The sequence below is a fragment of the Nematocida parisii genome (genome assembly GCF_000250985.1).
Source record: "Nematocida parisii ERTm1 unplaced genomic scaffold supercont1.1, whole genome shotgun sequence".
NCBI lineage: Eukaryota > Fungi > Microsporidia > Nematocida > Nematocida parisii.
The window spans coordinates 345,913-364,940 of NW_013524646.1; the positions used below are offsets into that span (position 1 = coordinate 345,913).

General features: G+C 37.5%; 13 protein-coding genes across 13 annotated transcripts; 6 read left to right on the top strand and 7 right to left on the bottom strand.

Annotated features, from left to right (window-relative positions):
• Positions 1–365: 365 nt before the first annotated feature.
• On the bottom strand, positions 366–1,925 carry NEPG_00236 (uncharacterized protein; the record flags this gene model as incomplete). Its single annotated transcript, XM_013202615.1, has 1 exon — positions 366–1,925. The coding sequence occupies one exon, from the start codon at positions 1,923–1,925 to the stop codon at positions 381–383; it is 1,545 nt and encodes a 514-aa protein (XP_013058069.1). The 3' UTR covers positions 366–380.
• Positions 1,926–2,370: 445 nt separating this feature from the next.
• NEPG_00237 (uncharacterized protein) lies at positions 2,371–2,947 on the top strand (the record flags this gene model as incomplete). The annotated part of the gene is made up of 1 exon (XM_013202616.1): positions 2,371–2,947. The coding sequence occupies one exon, from the start codon at positions 2,371–2,373 to the stop codon at positions 2,923–2,925; it is 555 nt and encodes a 184-aa protein (XP_013058070.1). The 3' UTR covers positions 2,926–2,947.
• Positions 2,948–3,690: 743 nt separating this feature from the next.
• Positions 3,691–4,669, top strand: NEPG_00238 (uncharacterized protein; the record flags this gene model as incomplete). The annotated part of the gene is made up of 1 exon (XM_013202617.1): positions 3,691–4,669. The coding sequence occupies one exon, from the start codon at positions 3,691–3,693 to the stop codon at positions 4,573–4,575; it is 885 nt and encodes a 294-aa protein (XP_013058071.1). The 3' UTR covers positions 4,576–4,669.
• A 65-nt stretch (positions 4,670–4,734) lies between these two features.
• NEPG_00239 (uncharacterized protein) lies at positions 4,735–5,308 on the bottom strand (the record flags this gene model as incomplete). Its single annotated transcript, XM_013202618.1, has 1 exon — positions 4,735–5,308. The coding sequence occupies one exon, from the start codon at positions 5,306–5,308 to the stop codon at positions 4,964–4,966; it is 345 nt and encodes a 114-aa protein (XP_013058072.1). The 3' UTR covers positions 4,735–4,963.
• A 1,367-nt stretch (positions 5,309–6,675) lies between these two features.
• On the bottom strand, positions 6,676–9,793 carry NEPG_00241 (uncharacterized protein; the record flags this gene model as incomplete). Its single annotated transcript, XM_013202619.1, has 1 exon — positions 6,676–9,793. The coding sequence occupies one exon, from the start codon at positions 9,791–9,793 to the stop codon at positions 6,689–6,691; it is 3,105 nt and encodes a 1,034-aa protein (XP_013058073.1). The 3' UTR covers positions 6,676–6,688.
• On the bottom strand, positions 9,756–10,778 carry NEPG_00242 (CMGC/CK2 protein kinase; the record flags this gene model as incomplete). The annotated part of the gene is made up of 1 exon (XM_013202620.1): positions 9,756–10,778. The coding sequence occupies one exon, from the start codon at positions 10,776–10,778 to the stop codon at positions 9,756–9,758; it is 1,023 nt and encodes a 340-aa protein (XP_013058074.1).
• A 186-nt stretch (positions 10,779–10,964) lies between these two features.
• On the bottom strand, positions 10,965–11,471 carry NEPG_00243 (transcription elongation factor A; the record flags this gene model as incomplete). The annotated part of the gene is made up of 1 exon (XM_013202621.1): positions 10,965–11,471. One exon carries the CDS (start codon positions 11,469–11,471, stop codon positions 10,977–10,979), a length of 495 nt encoding a protein of 164 aa, XP_013058075.1. The 3' UTR covers positions 10,965–10,976.
• Positions 11,472–12,027: 556 nt separating this feature from the next.
• On the bottom strand, positions 12,028–12,425 carry NEPG_00244 (uncharacterized protein). The gene has a single exon (XM_013202622.1). The coding sequence runs from the start codon at positions 12,317–12,319 to the stop codon at positions 12,050–12,052; it is 270 nt and encodes an 89-aa protein (XP_013058076.1). The 5' UTR covers positions 12,320–12,425; the 3' UTR covers positions 12,028–12,049.
• Positions 12,426–12,469: 44 nt separating this feature from the next.
• NEPG_00245 (uncharacterized protein) lies at positions 12,470–13,387 on the top strand (the record flags this gene model as incomplete). The annotated part of the gene is made up of 1 exon (XM_013202623.1): positions 12,470–13,387. The coding sequence occupies one exon, from the start codon at positions 12,470–12,472 to the stop codon at positions 13,385–13,387; it is 918 nt and encodes a 305-aa protein (XP_013058077.1).
• A 78-nt stretch (positions 13,388–13,465) lies between these two features.
• On the top strand, positions 13,466–14,605 carry NEPG_00246 (uncharacterized protein; the record flags this gene model as incomplete). Its single annotated transcript, XM_013202624.1, has 1 exon — positions 13,466–14,605. The coding sequence occupies one exon, from the start codon at positions 13,466–13,468 to the stop codon at positions 14,603–14,605; it is 1,140 nt and encodes a 379-aa protein (XP_013058078.1).
• Positions 14,606–14,747: 142 nt separating this feature from the next.
• Positions 14,748–17,406, top strand: NEPG_00247 (uncharacterized protein; the record flags this gene model as incomplete). Its single annotated transcript, XM_013202625.1, has 1 exon — positions 14,748–17,406. The coding sequence occupies one exon, from the start codon at positions 14,748–14,750 to the stop codon at positions 17,367–17,369; it is 2,622 nt and encodes an 873-aa protein (XP_013058079.1). The 3' UTR covers positions 17,370–17,406.
• Positions 17,406–17,718, top strand: NEPG_00249 (ring-box protein 1; the record flags this gene model as incomplete). The annotated part of the gene is made up of 1 exon (XM_013202627.1): positions 17,406–17,718. Exon 1 carries the CDS (start codon positions 17,446–17,448, stop codon positions 17,716–17,718), a length of 273 nt encoding a protein of 90 aa, XP_013058081.1. The 5' UTR covers positions 17,406–17,445.
• Positions 17,719–17,721: 3 nt separating this feature from the next.
• Positions 17,722–18,236, bottom strand: NEPG_00248 (ubiquitin-protein ligase; the record flags this gene model as incomplete). Its single annotated transcript, XM_013202626.1, has 1 exon — positions 17,722–18,236. A coding segment is annotated over one exon (515 nt), but the record flags the coding sequence as incomplete, so codon positions are not given.
• Positions 18,237–19,028: the final 792 nt, after the last annotated feature.

Here is a 19,028-nt window from a genome sequence, read left to right on the forward strand (position 1 = left end):
TGTATAAATAGACAAAAGAAATAAGAAGATAAAATGGATTATAAGGCAGTTCAATCTGAAAATGCATAAGAAGCTGTATAAAGACCAATTAAGAGATATAATCTAAAATCAACAACAAAATATATTTGTTCATTAATAAGCACGTACAATGCATACACAGCTAGTATACTCGTCGAATATATTATGTAGGATAGACTGATTAATACTCTTAAGAATATTTTAATAGAAATTTCTGATTATATTAAATTTTTATTATATTTCGAAATTCTTTCTAATAAACAGAAGATAGTCATATACTCTGTCTACTAATATTAGAATGTGTTAAAATATACTTAAATATTATATAAGCAATGGATATGCCATTGTAATAATTATTAGTATTATATAGATGCTGCATCATATACATCAGACCAATTTAAGGTTACATATGTAGCTCCCACTATAAATAGAATTACTGCTAATATTGGTGCTATTACAGGCGATACTTTTTTATATATGCTCTTACACTGCTTTATGTAATTCTGAATTTTACTAATGAAAGTTTCAGTCTTAGGGCGTATTGGCATGATAGGATTTAGTAGTCCACATATTTTCTCTCTTACATATTGTATCTGAGTTGGCGTAAGTTTGTTAAGGTCATTCAAAATATTTTGGTATTCTTGGTTCACTTCGTTTTTATACTCTGAAAAGATAAACTCAGAATTTTCAATATTTTCAATATTTGCTTGGTATCCTTGAATCTCGTCTAAAAGCTGCTTCATAATTAATTCCTGATTGTCATCAGATGAGTCTTCTGATTTAGATGTTGAATCAGAAGATGCTTCGGGCTGGGGAGCCATTTTATTTTTTAATTCTGAAATGGTGTTCTCACAGTTCTTTATATCAGATTTATACTTAGAGATTTGCTTGTTTAATTGATCTATATAAAGATTGTGGTTGATTCTTGGGCATACTATGTTCAACTTATTAAATAGTTTAAAGAATACTGAATTTTCATCTTTATATACCGCAGAGGAGATCATATCATTAAGACCTGCCAATGCGTCTTTACTCTGCTCTGTGTAAAGTTTTATGTAGTATTTTTCTATTAAATTGGCCAGATCAATTACTACCTTCTGGCATAGTTCAATGGAGGCTTTGTTATTACACATAGACTTTACTATGTTCAGAGAAGGGCTGTTTACTAGAGTAGAGTACTTCTTGTCAATCTTTTCATTCACAAATATATCTGTGCTATCAATAAAACTACTCGCCATTTTAACCAACTCAGCAGTGTTGCTGTTTAAATAGTCTAATCCAGCATCAATTAAATATGTTTTGTCCTTGGATTGTACATAGAGATTATCTAATGAATAGTTACTAATAAGAATATCCTCCTGTTTGGCGTTCTTAGTAGATCCACTACAGCATGCAATTATTTTCTGTAATCCTCCCATTAGACTATCTTTCTTCATTGATCTAAGAATTATATGTGCATAGTTAGTTATATACTCATTCCAGTCCTTTTTTTCTTTTTTAAATATGCTGTATATTGTATTAATATCCTTCATTAACTCAGTATCAACTGTATTTTCTTCACTTAATTCATTTTTAAGAGTTTTTAATTTCTCCTCTAAGGCAGCTGTCATGTCCTCATCTGGTTTTTTTTCTTGTGTAGGCTTTTTGTCACTAGAGTTGTTTAGTAAATGTTTTAAGTTAGACTGAATTAATTTTTCTCTTATAATGGATTTAAGTTCTTCTGTTTTACTAATTTTATCATCAGTAAATATTGCAATAGTTCCTTTGGAATAGATTGTTTCCAATGCTGCAATAATTCCATCTTCACCAAACTGGCTGTACATATCAACCACCTTTTCTATAATATTTTCAAAGTTTCTACTTATTTCTTTATTAGTAAGCTCTGATCTGATCTGGTTATTTTCCATATTTATAATTTCAGTAGTAAAAAAAATATTAAATAGTTTCGGATTTATATAAATTAAACTATAAATATATAAAATCAGAAAAGGATATTAAAATATAAAAGACTGTCATGGCTTAAAACTACATAAACAATAGAAAATTCCTAATTTTATAATTTATAATTTAGAGTAATTAGTGGTAATAAGAAACTCTCTTTTTAGTTAAGTGCAAGTCTAGTTATATGCAGAATCTTTTATTTCTCTTATTCATTAAGACAATTTTAGTGTATATCTGGTTGGGTTTCATAAAATATCTGATGTAGATCGATTATATTATTTAAGTATTTCATAGTGTAATATAAAACTATACAAATATAGATTTATTGGATGATCATTGTAGTTGGTATTTTTTGCTGGATTTAGGGGTGACTTTAAAGCTATTTTTGTTGTAAATGACAAAAAATTTCTAATGAGCAGAGAATTAGCAAAGAAAAAAACAGTATCAAAGAAGAAAATAGCATTTGCACTTTTCTTATGTGTATTAATAAGTATATTTGGTGTTCGGTGGTTAACTCCAAGACCTGGCAAGAGGTTTAAACGAATCCCCGCTATAAAGATTAATATAAAATCCAAATCTAATGCGGAAAACCCGCATGATCAAACACAAGATGATTATTCAAACCAATCCACTGCGGCGCAAAGAGATATACCAAAAGTTGCATTATTTGATGCTTCAAGCAATCCACATAATAGTACACAAAGCAATATACCAAGAAACTCTTCAATTAACCCACACGGATATACATCTGACAATTCACATAATCACACAGTAAATGATATACCAAGAAATGTACATGGCAATGCTGTGCCAAGCGCACCTTTATTGGAGAATGAAACCACAACTGCACAAATGGCGCCCCCTGCGTATAGTGATATTTTCTCAGAAAATTCATCAGGGGCATTTAGCAGTAGTACATCAAGTCTCCCTCCTTCTTACCATGAAATTTACCCGCATTTAAATTAATATCCATCAATTAATAAATCACTATTAATATACAGCTAAAGTAGTTCTAAATTATGGAAATTTCTTGTTAGAGCTCTTTTTTAGTGAAAATCCTATTTTATGCACCGTGTCTGTGTAAGTAAAAAAAAATAAATTTAGAAACTAAGAAATTTGGCAAATTTCTTGTGATTGATAAACACATAACCCGAAAATTAAAAATGATTAGAAACAGCATAAGCACTCTTCTCAAGAAAGAATAACTAAGTAAAATTCATTGGCTATCAAGGTATCTTTAACATGCACAGTGCGCTGTACTTCCTGTTCTACATGAGAGTTTATTGGCCCATTTAAGAAACCAACAGAAGTGCATATGGAAGCATATGGATTTCAGCATATCAGGAATTATTTACTATTATTGTTTATTTATATCTACGCATGACAACAAGTAATGTATAACTATGCATTCTACGAGTAGTAGACAATTATAATTAAATTCTGGATATATGTATACACTAAAAACATTCTATATTTATTTTTATTATAACAGATATCATGTAAAATGTGCTGTGGTTTGTGGCCTATAGGAAAATGTCTTTTATTTATTGGCTCTTCATATATCTGTTGGGATTTTAAAATATTATTGGATCCGGTGATGGCCCTATAAAATCATTTTATAGAGATAGTTGGCATGCGGAATTTCTCCTGAATATTGATTTGTATATTTGCTTGATTATAATTGGTATATAATTTCTTTGATCTATATAATGGGCATTCTTGTGAAAATGCATGGAAATACCTGGTATATTGAAAACTATAATTAAGATTATTCTTTTTATACTTGTTATAGGTATTATTCTCTTTGTTATATATAAAATATATAAATGGTTTAAAAAACCCGGTAGTTCTCAAGTTATAGGAATTATAATGGGAAGCGAGGGCTCTCAACAAGGCGGAGGCCAAGGTGGTCAGGGCGGCCAACAAGGAGGAAGCGGTGGCGGAAGTGGCGGAGGTAATCCTCAACAAGGCGGTGGTCAAGGTGGCCAACAAGGCAGTGGCAAAGGAGATCAAGGCGGTCAAGGCGGCCAAGGAGATCAAGGTGGTCAAGGAGGCGAAGGCGGCCAAGGAGATCAAGGAGGTCAAGGTGGTGAAGGCGGCCAAGGAGATCAAGGTGGTCAAGATGGTCAAGGAGATCAAGGAGGTCAAGATGGCGGCGAAGAAGGCCAAAACCAAGAAAAACCAGAAGAACTCGAGAAGGATCCTGAGGATAAAGAAAAGCCAAAAGATGATGAGGCACCTCCAGCAGAAGACGAGGCACCTCCAAAAGATGATGAGGCACCTCCAGCAGAAGACGAGGCATCTCCAAAAGATGATGAGGCACCTCCAGCAGAAAACGAGGCACCTCCAAAAGATGATGAGGCACCTCCAAAAGATGATGAGGCACCTCCAGCAGAAGACGAGGCATCTCCAGCAGAAAGCGAGGCATCTCCAGCAGAAAGCGAGGCATCTCCAGCAGAAAGCGAGGCACCTCCAGCAGAAGACGCGGCACCTCCAGCAGAAAGCGAGGCAGGAGGCAATGCCAGCAGTGCTGATGCAGCAGGCTCTGGTGGTGACGGTGGTGCAGGTGCAGCAGGCTCTGGTGGTGCAGGTGAAGCTCCTGCAATTGGCCAATAAGATTAACTACTAATAACTTACATTGTCTGTGTTTACTCAGGCAAATGGATTTATACTTAATCTAACCACTTTCGCGGTATTTTGTTAAACTGTGGCAGTTTGTTTAATAAAAATTTTATGTAATTTGGTCTATACTTACATGTAAATGCATTTTTATTCTGTTAATACTGGATTCTAAGTATGCTAGATGAGCAATCATCGTGTGACAGCCTGTTAATACTTTTAAACCTCAAAATACGCCTGAAATTAATTCTTATCCATTAATTTCTGGTTCTTTCAGGCTATTCGCGTTTTCATTAAAATATTGTCGCTGTCTACTGTACAATGTACTAAATAAAATAGTGCACGGTGTTAAATATTATCTAAAGTACTGCTCTTATAATAATATCTATACAATAAAGGATTTGTTTCTTGGGTGATATGTACGTCCGGCCCTTTCTAATGCAAGTATTTTACTTTCTGGTAATTCTCCCTCCATAGTCATTGCATATAGCCCTGGTATAAATGAGTCCATATGCTGCCATTTGGCAACCCAAGACGACTTTGCATTATGCATCCCAATCATTCCTGTGAATCTATCTGTTGTGCAGTCTAAAACATTGTCCGTGCTGTTTTTCATGCCTAGTGCCACACAGTTGCCACATCCTTCTTCTTTAAACTGTGCCTGCGTCATAATTAGTGAGCATCCTAGACATGCTCTTAGCTTTTTGCTAATTGACGGTGGTAAGCTCATAATATGAAAAATACAAAAATATATTTTACCACATAAATACTGCAATAACTAAAATATAGACAGGATCGGCTAGAATACAAAATAAGTTCAGAAATGACTCTAAAGTGTATATAAACCCATTTAATAATCTATATAAGAAAAATAAACAGAAAAGCGGTATAAAATTGTATAATTATTGATAGAACATAAAATCATGTAGTTTCTAGATCTATAAAAACCAGGGCATATTTGAGTATTTGACTGGCTTTTGTAATAACTAATCTGTATGCATTTCAGGTTTGTATTGCATTGCACCAAATTTCATTCAAAATAATTATAAATTTTATATTTATAAACCCTTCACATAATGATTTAATTTAAATAATGAGTACATATTTTATTTTAATTCAAACCAGAAATGAAGTTAGATTAAACACAGAAGCAGTAAAACGACACACTGAACTAGTTTGAATCACTTTCATCACTGCCTATATCTGCTGAGAACTGAACATCACCCGCAGACACGATTAAACCATCTGATGGCTCATGCAATGTGCCGGGGCCGGTATGCATAGTATCAAAGACCTGTTCTGCTGAAACTGGATCCCGGAATTTCAGATTATTTATGGCTGAAATAGAAGTATTATATGGATAGGAGGACGTACTTCGCCGATTGAATCTATTTTGATTTGTTGCATATGTATTCCTAGAAAGAGTATTTATTATTTCAAATGTATCTAGATCCTTATCTGTAGTAGCATCAAGAGCGATTTCAGTTGTTGGGTGATTAATGCGCTGTACGCACATGAAAATATCCAGAAATCGATTGTATGCCATGTTTTGCTTTATGGTTGGATTGCAGATGGACGGATCATCTGACCAATAATCAGAAATATTTGGAAGTACATGTAAACTAATAAGATGCACAATTGCAAAAAACACCTGCATCTCCTCAACAGACACAGAAACCAAGCAAAACTCTTTTTTTATAGGAAATTCTTTCTTCATATTATTCATACTATTTTTTTCTAAATAAAGCTGGTTTATTCTACTACATACATTCTGTATATTATCTTCTGAAATGCACATCTTAAACATTTTAAATTGCAAATCATAGTCAATTTCTAATTTAGGGGGAGATTTCTTAAAGAAATAAGAAGAACCGCCCCGCTCCTTTATATCATAAAAAGAGATTCCAGTGGCTGGCGGTTTACCATCAAATGAGCTGGGATTATTACTGCTTTGTGTGCACATATCGTACCAAGGCGCCAAAAAATTATTTATTTCTTATGACAAATGTATAATGGCGGTAAATATAAAAAGCATGGGGTATGCAGGGGCAGTATTGGACAAATTATTCATTTAAACACATAGGCATCTGTATAATTTGATTTTTATTGCTTATGGTTCATCGACAAGGGTCTCAAAGACGTGTAGAAGGTACTCTGCATCTTGATAGACCATGCTGTTCTCTGCGTTATAAATCATTGCATTCTTAAACATTCTTTTTACATCTGCTTCAAACTCATCCATTGATTCATACGACTCTATGTTCTCCCGAATTTCAGAGACAGATATTGGGTACTGTATTATTTGGTAGTAGTCTGGGTATATATCTGGGTCTGGCAACTCCAAGAACAGCTCAATCCGTTTTCTTCCATTTACAGTACTTTTGACCAAACTGTTAAGAATGTTAGTGCACGTAGGGACTATGCTGCTTCTCTTGTAGGCCTTTGAAGAGCGCATTGAAGTCTTTCTCTTTCCTGTGTACTCCTCCTCTGCTGCTTCTTTTTCGCTTGCAATTAGCTGTGGGGCAGGCCCAGAGTACAGATCAAACGGACCAAGAATGTTTGACTCGTCTATTTTCTTAAACTCAACCATTTCTGCCTCACTTCTTGCAAGTATTTTGTTCAGTTCCTGGTCAGTTGAAACAACGCATGCGGCATCTCCCTCCACATTCTCTTCAAAAATATTTCTGAGAAGCGCCTCTCTCTCCTCATGGGTAGTCCTGTTGTCAAACCGCCCGGCCTGGATGATCTTCTCATCCACGTGCAGCTTGTGGTTCGCCTTTTCAAGAATATACTCTTCAACAGTGTCCGCAGTAATAAGCCTGTAAATACGAACCTCCTTGGTCTGCCCTATCCTATGCGCTCTGTCCTGTGCCTGCTGGTCAGCGTGCGGATTCCAGTCGCTATCAAAAATAATCACAGTGTCTGCAATCTGCAGGTTCAAACCAAGACCACCTGCACGGGTGCTCAAAAGAAAGACCGGATACCCAGAGGTGGGGTCATTGAATGAAGAGATCAAGGACGCACGCTCTTCACTCTTCACAGCACCATCAAGCCTTAGGTATTTAAACCCTTCCATAACCAACATGTCCTCCATAATTGTCATTATTTGTGTCATCTGGAAGAACATCAGCACCTTGTGCCCAGTTGCCCGGAGCTTGTACAGCATTCTTCTGAGCAGCTCAAACTTACCACTTACCTTATAGAGAAGCTCATTGTTGATCTTAAGAGGGTTTACAAACTCTTCTACAGTATCAAAGACAAAGGGGTGGTTACATATCTTTCTCAGCTGCATAATAGTATTGTTAAGCTTCTTGACAGAGTCATTCTTTTTCAGAGTTGTGCTTCTAACTTCATTGTAAAGAGACTTTTGAAGCTGTGACATACCACACTTAATAATTGTTTCTACTTTATCAGGCAGCCCAGCTTCCACGTCTTTTTTGAGCCTTCTTAATAAGAAAGGCCTTAGAACTTTATGCAGCCGCTTAATAATAAGAAGCTCCTCTTCTTCATTCAGCTCTATCTTCTCTCCAACGTGCATAAGAGGCGCATTGAACCACTCGTCAAAGCTTCCGCCGCTGCAGAATATCTTGGGGAGCACAAAGTTAAGAAGTGACCATAGCTCAGGAAGACTGTTCTGCAATGGAGTTCCGGTAAGAAGCAGCCTGTATTTAGATTTATAATAGGTGTTCATTACCACACAAAGCCTTGACCCGCTGTTTTTCATTCGGTGCCCTTCATCTACTATTGTGTACAGCCAAGAGGTTTTCGACAGGAAATTCTTATCTTTAATTACATATTCAAAAGTAGTCAGCAGCACGTCATACTTCCCCTCGGTTGTTTCTTTTTTAAGGTCTTTTCTATGCCCAGGATCACCTTTATACGGAAGAACCCTAATTGAAGGCGCCCATCTGCTGAACTCTGACTGCCAGTTAGAAAAAGTAGACAAAGGAACAACCACCAAAAACGGATCTGTCTCCTGCTTCTTCTCCAAAATATAGCAGATAAACACAATTGCCTGCACTGTTTTACCCAATCCCATTTCATCAGCAAGTATTCCATTAAGCTTGTTGTTGTACAGACTGACCATCCACTCTACACCCTTTAGCTGATACTCTCTAAGAAGACCATAAGACACCGACCTGGGCTGCTCCTTGATTAGCTCCTTTGAAGAATGCGCAGCCTCAAAGTAGTCCATTGGCTCCTCCTCTAGAGACTTGCTGTCTGTTGAGCCCTGCTGCAGCTTTATTCTTTTCTTGAGAACATCAATGTATTCATCTGTCTTTTGCAGAATGTGGGTCAGCCGGGTGTTTTTCTCCTGCCGCAGCAGCTTCAAGTACTCCTGCTCGTCATTTGACTTCAGCGCCTGTATTCTTGCCTTTTCTGCCTTCCTCTTAGACTTCTCCTCTTCTTTCCTGTGCTTTTCATGTATTGCATTCACAGCAATGAATATTCTCTGCTGATTGGCAACCTGGTCCTTTAGAGACTGCACAGACTTCAAAGCAACCTGCTTAATGTTTTTCAGCATAGACAGCCACCACGCCACCTTCTTTGCCTCTCCTGCAGCAATATGCCGCGTCTCTAGCTCAGAAAGCACCCGCAGATCGTATAAATTCTCTTGCTTGTGCGCTAGCGACACTTTAGATGACTTCAGAATCTCTGGAGAAATAATCTCCTTGATTCCTTTGTATACATTTCTTCTGAGAACAGTCTGCTCATGGTATAGACCAATCTTCTTTATATTCAGAAGCGTAGTGAATGCATCACTTTCTTCCCTCCGGCCTTCTAAATACGCCTTTGGGTCCTTCTCAATCTCCTCATACGGAATTCCATTCCTATCCGCATACTCACGGACTATTCTTTTAATTGCCATCCCTTTTCTTATGCTTTGCAATCTGTGCCTTTCTGTTTTTAGTGCCTCTACATCAAATCCTAACGGAAGGTGTGTTGGATGCATTCGTACAGTGGCCTCAAATTCAACCTTAAGAGCCTTGTCCTCTTCACTGGACGTAAATATGCCGGAAACCCCGGACACAAACAACCCCCGCCTTGCATTAAGAAATGAGGTCCACTCTCTCTCGTCACTCTTCATATAAATAAAAAAGAATTGTCTACTTTTTGCATAAATCCAAAAGTTAAAAATTAAATCTGTGTCTCTAATTATAGATTCTAACCGGAATTTACTCATTTCTATTACTAAAACAGCTAAACACTTCATAGTCAAGGGCCCCCTTTGCGCTTGGCCTTCTCCGATGGTCAACCATAAGCATATCCTTTAGCAGGGCTATAAGCCCATCCCTTTGGTGAGACTTCTTTGAAACTCGGATGTCTGCCGCTTGAACAGACGCCCACGAGTTCTCAGATGGGCATACCGAGTATATTTTTTCTAGCTGGTTTGCTGGGTGTGTTAGCTTATACTTCTCCATGTAGGATTTTAGCTGGTTTACTCCGCACACTCGGATGATTTTTTCTAGTTGGTCTTCGTTTGAGTTGCCGTTAAATAGCGGTGCCCGATTGAAAATCATCTCACCAAGGATGCACCCTGCAGACCAAATGTCCAGAGAGTAGTCATAGTACCTGTACCCCAGAAGTAGCTCAGGCGCTTTAAAGTGCAGACTTGCCACCCGGGTGGCATACTCTGTGTTTGGCAAATAGTACTCAGCCAGCCCCCAGTCAATGATTTTCAGTACACGTGTTTTATGGTTTATAATAATATTCTGCGGCTTTAAGTCGCGGTGGAATATTCCCATTGCATGTATTTCATCAAGAGTGCTCAGAAGTTTATGCATATAGTATACTATATCATCGTGTGTGAATATTTTAAAAAGAGCTCTGGCTTCTGTATGGTCCTCATATGGGAATATTAGCGATCTTGTGTTTGTTTCGCTGTCTTTAACTACGTCTAGCAGGTGTATGACATTCTCTATGTTCACAAGAGATTTCAGTATTTTTATTTCTCTATTGATTTTTTTCTCTCTAATAGGCCTCAGTACTTTTATTACACATTCTCTGTACTTTGACGAATTAGGCCTTTCCTCCCTCCCTTTGAATACTTGAGAATATTTTCCTCTGCCTAGAAAATCTGTTATTTTATACCTCTCAATATCCCCGTACTCAATAGTATAGTCTGCATACTCATAGTATGCCTTGCCTCTCTTCAGTGCGTTGTTGACGTACACTCGCGGAGTGGGTTCCAGTACCATAGAAAAAATTAAATTCGTGTTGTTTTTATGTTCATTATGAAGTAATTAAACTTAATGACAGACGACTAGGCAAGCCGTAGGTCCGCCAATAACAAAAATGGGTTCTACCCCACTGAATAGATACTACACTTGATCAAAGCAATTGCCATGAGAAGTAATTTAAATTTTTCTCTTTCTATTTATAGTTCTTTATTATTACTAACAGAATTTCCAGTTATTCTTACAGACAACACAGTGAACGTACGTTGTCATTGGTTCATCAGCACTTCTAGTCTGCAGCTGCCTGTATGTGCACTTTCTTTGCTTGCACTTAGTGCAGAAGAAAATGTCTGTCTCCGCCTCTTGCTGGGCAATTGTTGTGTCAAGAAGTGCTCTTTGGAAGATTTTGGCCTCTAACTCCTTTAATTCTTTACTTCTCATCTCATCTCCTGTCATGGCTATAAACTTTTCTATTGCCAGCACCCCGTTATAAACAGAAGTGCACAGCCACTTATGCGATGCATCTTTTAAATTTAAATACTTTGTTCTGAACAGCATGCCGTATTCTGCTCTTGTGCTTGTGGTTCGGTGGATTTCCTCTTCCAGTAAGTCACCCAGCGTGCTTGCTCTTTCTGAATCAGTGCCCTCCATCTGCTGGCTAAATACTTTTGTGAATTCTTCTTTGCATCTTCTTCTAGTGTCTGAACAGTCCATTACAAATATTTATTTTTGCACGTACCGGATATACCCAGCAATCATATAAATACCACAGAAGATATATTACAAGAGATGTATTTTACTATAATAAACAATCAATTAACACATTCAGAAGATGTAAACAATTATACAATTTTATGGCTGCACAGAACCATTTATATTCTAATTACATCCAAAAATCAAGCATCGCAGTACTCTGTTGTGTCTTCTGATGATACTCAGAGTATATTAATATAACAGCTATTTCTAGTGAATTGTACTTAATAGATATAATGCACTGCATAAATACTCTGTTATCTACTACTGCATACAGAAGAATCCACTATAAGAAATAAATATTCACTAAAATATCATCATCTAAATTTCTTTTTTTCTCTGGGTATAAGAAGAGAATTACTAATTTATTTTCTTATAGTGGATTCTTCTGTATGCAGTGCCAGCAATGAATAGTAAATTATGCTGGTATAGCAGACTTATTATACCCAGAAAGTACACTAAGTGAATGTGTAATGCATGATAAATACTGGTAAATTTAAATAAAATATGAATATTGCGCTAGAATTCTTTATTTCTAATTAAACTACTTGTTTCTTAAAGACCCAGTGAGAAGCATTGTTTGAGTATGCTGCCTTGAATAGCTTCTCTACTTCTCTTAATAATTCTACCTTCTCAGACATGTCAGATATATCGGCAAGCTGCATTTTATCGAAGACATTCTCCATCTTGTATTTGGTTGACATTAAGTGTCTTATGTTCATTTTTTTAACAAAGCACTTAACAGATTCTCTTCTCTTTTTCTGTCTCTCTGTCATGTTCTCGGTTACTGGTGCTGGGAGCTTGCACATGCCAACAATAGTAACATATTCAAGTGCTCGCCCTTCTTGATCCCATCAACGATCACTCCTTTGCATCCTGCATACTTTCCTTTGGATAGAATAACTACGGTTTCTTTCTCAAACAACATTTTGTTAGGGAGTAAAAAATAAAATTATTTTATGCAGCGCTCTCTGGAAATGGACTTAAATTTAAGAATTCCTCCCAAACTGACTGTGGTTCTTGATGCAGAGACAGATTCTGGAACATATTTAGAGGATTGGTCACAAATAGAAGAAGCATTAGAAGACGTGCTAGAAAACGCAGATAGAATCGATTTTAGCGCATCTGCAGTAAGCGTAATTCTGCAAGGAATACTTTCACCAGACCCAAGAGAGAGAAAGATGTACTTTGAGATAGCATCTATTCTGGTAGAAAGAAGGATGTTAGACAAAAGCCATCTAATAAACATATTGATGGAATATCTCATGGATGAAATTCCGCACTATGGCATAGAATTAATACTAAATCTTCTCAACCAGATAGGCGACATACAGTCAGAAGAGATTGCTGAGGTGTATATACCGCTGCTGACTAAGCCATTGAATATAAAAATAAGAAAAGAAATTATGTATGGCATAACTGCAGTATACATATACACCACAGCAGACATAATACTAAGAATTCTTCTTAAGCACTGCAGGCAGTTTGACTCATTAAACAGCTTTGTTGCTGTTATGATTATTGAGGGGTGTATTAAGTCGCTGCAAGTTGTTTCAAAGGAATCATGCAGTATGGTGGCAAGTATATTTTCTATTTTGCTAGAAAAGGAGCTTCAAGCAACTACTAAAAAAGTGACAGAATTATTCTGTGACTGCACATTTATATACAAAATATCTAAAAACAGCAATGTAGTAATTGAAGGACTATTTAACACTGTATACTATCTCTCACAGAAATATTGGAAAAAGACAGAACGTGTGTGCGTTTGCCAAATGCTAGAAAGTCTTTTTCGGTTGAATAATGCTTCATTTGATGAGTCATTAAGAAGATACAACCACAAGCGGTATACGACGTATTTGGTAAAATCAGATAAATAAAGAGCAGAAGGCTGTACACAAGAATAAAGAAGGGATCTGTGGAAATATAAAAAAAGAAAATTAAAATGCACACGGCAGATGGCCAATAAATATAAGAAAAGACGCACTAAAAAAGAAAGCTGTATAAGAAATAGAGAAAATAAATATGCGCCTATTATAGCAAATAGTTTTATTTCATTTTTTATGCGGGCAGTGCCATTGGGAAGAGAAGATGAATCAACTGCGATTTACAAATTATTAAAAGAGTCTATTGAGGAAAAGGAGTATGGCGTGCTGTACGTGAGTGGAATGCCAGGGTGTGGTAAGACCCTAACGTGTAATAGTGTTCTTGAGATAGTTAAAGAAAACTATCCAGCTGTCACTATTGCGAGTGTTAACTGTGGGTCTCTTATTCTTCCTTCAGATGTTTTTCTTGCGATTCACCAGATAATTACTCCTTCTGTAACACAGTCATCAGCAAGAATGCTAGAAGAGACACTTAAATATCAGCCGTACACAATAATACTGGCAGATGAGGTGGACATGCTTATAACAAAAAATCAGCACATTTTGTATGGGCTGCTGGAGTTGCCGTCTCTTTGCAAGAATTTATACATTATTGCTATTTCAAATACGTTTAATCTTCCAGATAACAAGCTGACGGGAAAGGTAAGAAGTCGTCTAGGGTGGAACAGGCTCAACTTTGCGCTGTATAAGAGATCGCAAGTAGTGGGGATACTTAAGGAAATGCATCCAGAGTATGAATTTACAGATGAGGCCTTGGAGTACTGTGCAAATAAGATATGCACGCTAAATGGGGATATAAGAAAAGCACTGCAAATACAAAAGCACGCAATGGCACATGCGCTTAGAAATGATATTAAGAAAATAGAGATGGAAGACATGGACAGGGCAATAAAATACGTCTACCATTCAATGCAGAGCAGTTTTATCCGGTCACTTTCTGAGTACCAGAAGATTCTCCTAGGGATTGTTGCAAGGAAGGGATACTCCTTTCCAGACAGTCTGTATGTTGACTTCCGGGCAACTCTCTCCCTGAAGCAGTTCCCTCTGCCAACCTTTAAAGAGTTCCAGTTTTTGGTGGAGAAAATGGTAGAAATGGGCGTGTTAAAGGGAAGAAGCAACAGTCTGGCAGTAGAAACAGATTATATTCCAGATGAGCTTGATATTATTTTTGAAGAGGAAGAAAATGACTATCTTGAGGTAATTCCTATCTAATTATGGAATAAGTAAAAGAAAGATAAATGGCAGAAATAGAAAGGCGATGCTTAGTAAAATATACAGAAATAATGGAAGGCATCGCATGTTTGAAATGGTAATTAAAATCAATATTTATATTGAATAATTTATTTCTTTATTTATGGACAGCAAAACAGAAGAGATTCATGTAATACTAGACAGCCTAAACAATGCAGACCCGGGGATTACCCATTCTGCCCTTAGTATGCTAGTGCAAAAAATGCGGTCATCCGCCTCTGTGGCATCAACTATACCACAGATTCTTTTATATTTAGTTTCACAGAAAGATGTTCTTCAAAATAAACTGGCAACACTCACTGGAGAGAATAGAAAGCTAATGGCGGACATACTTTCGGTTATATCAGCGACGCTTACCACGGCAGAAAGTTTGCAGTATAGGCTGGAGGGAGGTGCTACATCTATGGACATATGGGGGCACCACTATGCAAAGAAGCTGGCTATCGACATAATAAAAACTCTAAGGAATCACATGCACACTAAAAAAGAGTGCCACTGCCAGAATAAGGGGCTTAAGTGCACTATAATGTCGGCGGAGGAGAAAAGGGGCATGTCACTGTCGAAGAACCTTTCTGTTTCAGAGAGCAAGGATGCAGAGGCAGAGGCAGGAGATGTGGAAGAGAGCAAGCACCCAGAGAAAGAAGATGCGCTTGAGCTGACTCCTGAGATGGAAGGGCCGCTGGAGGCAGTAATTGCTGAGGTGGTAGAGTGCATGTTTAAGTTCAACTGTGAGTGTGAGTGTATAGATTTCCTGCTAGACATCGATCGAATAGAAATGCTTTTAGAGCACATTGATAGGGACAACCAGGAAAGGATCATACGGTATATGCAGGCCCTTATGTACTTTATAAGAAACGAGCGAGTGACAGAGACCTTTTTAGAGGTGCTTAAGAAAAGCAAGAAATTAGAGGAGTATGCTGTGTTTATGATAAGAGAGAAGAAGTATGAACAGCTACTTGATGAGACTGTTGGTTTCAGCAAAGTGGATCAAATAAAGATCTTTTACATCATGGGCAAGCACGAGATGTGGAGCAAAGTGCCAAAGAGCAGGTGGAATGCATTTACACAGACTGTTTCAAAAGAGAAATTCCCGAATGGATTTTCTCCAGAGCATATCACAAGCAATGCGTACATGGCAGACCTAAACAAATATGTAAGTGAAAGGCTAGAGCTTAACAAAGAAATAGTTGGTGATTTTGGGTCATTCTCAGATGCTCTTTCGAAGGCATCATTCTCTGCTGAAACACTTGCAGAGCCAGAGAACAAAAAGACATACAAAATAACCACGCAGTGCTCAAAGGGGCTTCTGTACCTCTGGGACCAGAACAAGGCACTAAATGAGCTAGAGGAGCATATTTTCTCTGAAGACGGATATTTAAAGGTATCAAGCATTTTGGCTCTTGCAACAGCAACGTGCAAGGTCTATGACTACAATGACACGGTGCTGGCGGCTGTTACCGAGGGTTTGGATACAAAATCTGTTACACAAAGGATTGTTCTTCTTATTAGTTTGGCCATGAAGTACTCCGGCACTCATGACATGGACATTTATGACACACTGCACTCTTTATTATACGATGATACTCTGGAAGTTGTTCTTTTTGCAATGTATGCGATAGGAAATATATTCTGCGGCAGTTATAATATAGACATATACACGGATCTGGTGAAGATACTGGCTAGCAGAATATGTGGTGAGGCTCCAAGCATTTCTCCCATAATTAAATTTGCTCTTCTAGGTATTTCCCTGCTGTTCTTTGAAGCAGGCGACAAAGTAGGCGCAGTGCTTGAGTCCTGCGAGGTCTTGGATGACTATGGTGCATCTCTCTCCATTCTTATGCAAGCCATGGCATGCATCGGAACAGGAAATACCCAAGCCATCTACGACATACTGAAGGAGGCTCTCAATGAGCAGACAAACAATGAAAACGACTACAGAGAAGTGTTTGGTATCCTGGGCGTGGCATTAATTTCACTTGGTGATGACACTTTGGTGCAGATGGCAGGGCACATTCTTGAAGGGTCTATGCTTCTGGATACATATAAGGTCCAAATGGCAATCCCAATGGCGTACAGTCTGTTATATCTGTCCACAGGAAAGACAGAAGTCATTGACATTCTCAGGCGGTGCATGCATAGCACAAACTCTTCAGTTGTTCTCTCCTCAATCATTGGCCTGGGGCTGGTCTCGGCAGGAACAAATAATTCCCGTGTGAAGACCGCCCTCGATGAAATGAGCAGCTTCTGTGGAAAGGGCGCGTCTGGCAGCGCACTCAAAATATCACAGGGTCTTCTGCGGCTGGGCAAGGGCATGCACAAACTCTCTCTGTTCAACGACTCTGTAATTTCAGGCAAGTCTGTTGGATGTCTCATGGGATTTATGCTGAGTGCACTTGATGGCGGCATTGGAATCCTTGACAGGTACTACTTTGTCCTTATGCTTGTAGGAGCAGGAATAACCCCCAAGTACTTAATCGCACTGGATAGGTCAGGAAAGCCCACAGAGTGTAATATTCGCGTAGGAAATAAAATAGATACTGCAGGAGTACCCGGCCGACCAAAAGCGCTTTCCGGCGTACAAGTACATGCATCACCAGTAATTCTACAAACAGCAGAAGGCGCTGAAGTGCTGGGTGATTCTGTCTCCTACCACACAAACGGCGGTGTTGTAATCGTCACCCAGCCTGCAAAGAAATCTGGATCTGACGATGAAGAGGACTCATAATTCTCCAAAAAATAAAGTTATTCTTGGTTTTAACCGCAGAAAGTAAATAAATATATTTTCTATTTATTTATTACTTATGGACACTCCGAAGATTCGGCTGACAAAGGCAAAAATGGTAGCTTTGTGGTCACTTGACATAATAGTAGACAAATGCGCAATTTGCAGAAACCACATTATGGACACGTGCATTGAATGCCAGACAGAAGAAAAGTCCATGGAGTGCAAAGTGGCTTGGGGGGTGTGCAACCACGCCTTCCACATGCACTGCATATCTCAGTGGCTTAAATCAAAAAATATCTGCCCACTTGACTCTAAACAGTGGAGTTTTCATCATACGTTGGATAAATAGTTTTTATTCTATTGTTTTTTGAACAAGTCTTTCTACCTTTTTATTATAATCTGCTCTTCTTGAAATGTATTCCTGCGCTGCTTCAATATTTGCAGGGCTTTCTGAGTTTGGTTCTACAAGCAGCAGAATAATAGAGAGAAGAATCGAATTTATATCTCTAACAGGCATCCACCGCTCTGACGCATCCTCATACCCATACTCATCATCGCCCGACTTGTGCAGGATGGATATGCATACATTTCCATCGACATCTATGTTTGGGTGCCATATTTCCGATAGAAATTTAAATGTGGGAGGATCTTCTGGATATGTCTCTGGGAATACCATAAGTGCTTTAAGCAGAGCATTTTCGTATATTGTGTCTCGTGGGCCTATTATAAGAATCTCCCAAGTGTAGATATTGTTGTTTAAAAGACCTACACTGTAATTTTCACTGGGTGACTTAGAGATTCTTTGCAGTTCTTTTGTAATGAATATTTTAGACCTTCTTCTTGGGTCAGCCTTCTCTCCAATCATTGCTAAAATAAAAACCAGATTTATTTATGTAGCTACTTGCCCAAATATACAAATAGCCTAAAACCAGAATGGAAATAGCCCAATTATAAGTTAGTAGAGAAATTCAAAGTGTTTGAAGTATACCACTAAATACAACAATAGAATAACCACTGCCATACAAAGTTGTCCATTATAATTCTAGCAGAACTTCTTGGCACTCAAGTAGTTCTACTAAATACAAAATTATAATAGATATCGCAATAAGCCACGTAATACATAAGAATAATTGTCTTTTTATATAATTTCAGTTTGTGTAGTCCTGTATAGCACGCTGGTATTTAAATATTCGGGTTATATTTCTGTTTGATGGTATAATAACCAGGATAATTAATTTGTAAATTATTTTATAAAAGAAAAGCGTACACGCACAGTGCACCTAGTTATAAGATTAGATACACTTTAAATTAAAAAGATAAATAAATGAAAAATTCGTATACCCCTGTACATATAAAAATAAATATCAGGAGATATTCTGATTATTAAAGCAGTAATTATGAGGAATAAGCACAGAATATGAATTTAGAACAGTTCAGAATATGTTTATATAAGTATATTAGGCGTAAGGCATAATATTATTTAATAGATCAAGACTAGCCCGTATTATACAAAACTGTCTATGCAATAGTATAATACGGAATAGATTGAACAACTGCATTTTAAAATATTCGGGTTATAAATCCTCTTGAATATAAGTATAATATTAGTCACAGAGAGACCGAGTGCATTTAAAGTGAAATACGAGGCTTAACTATGTA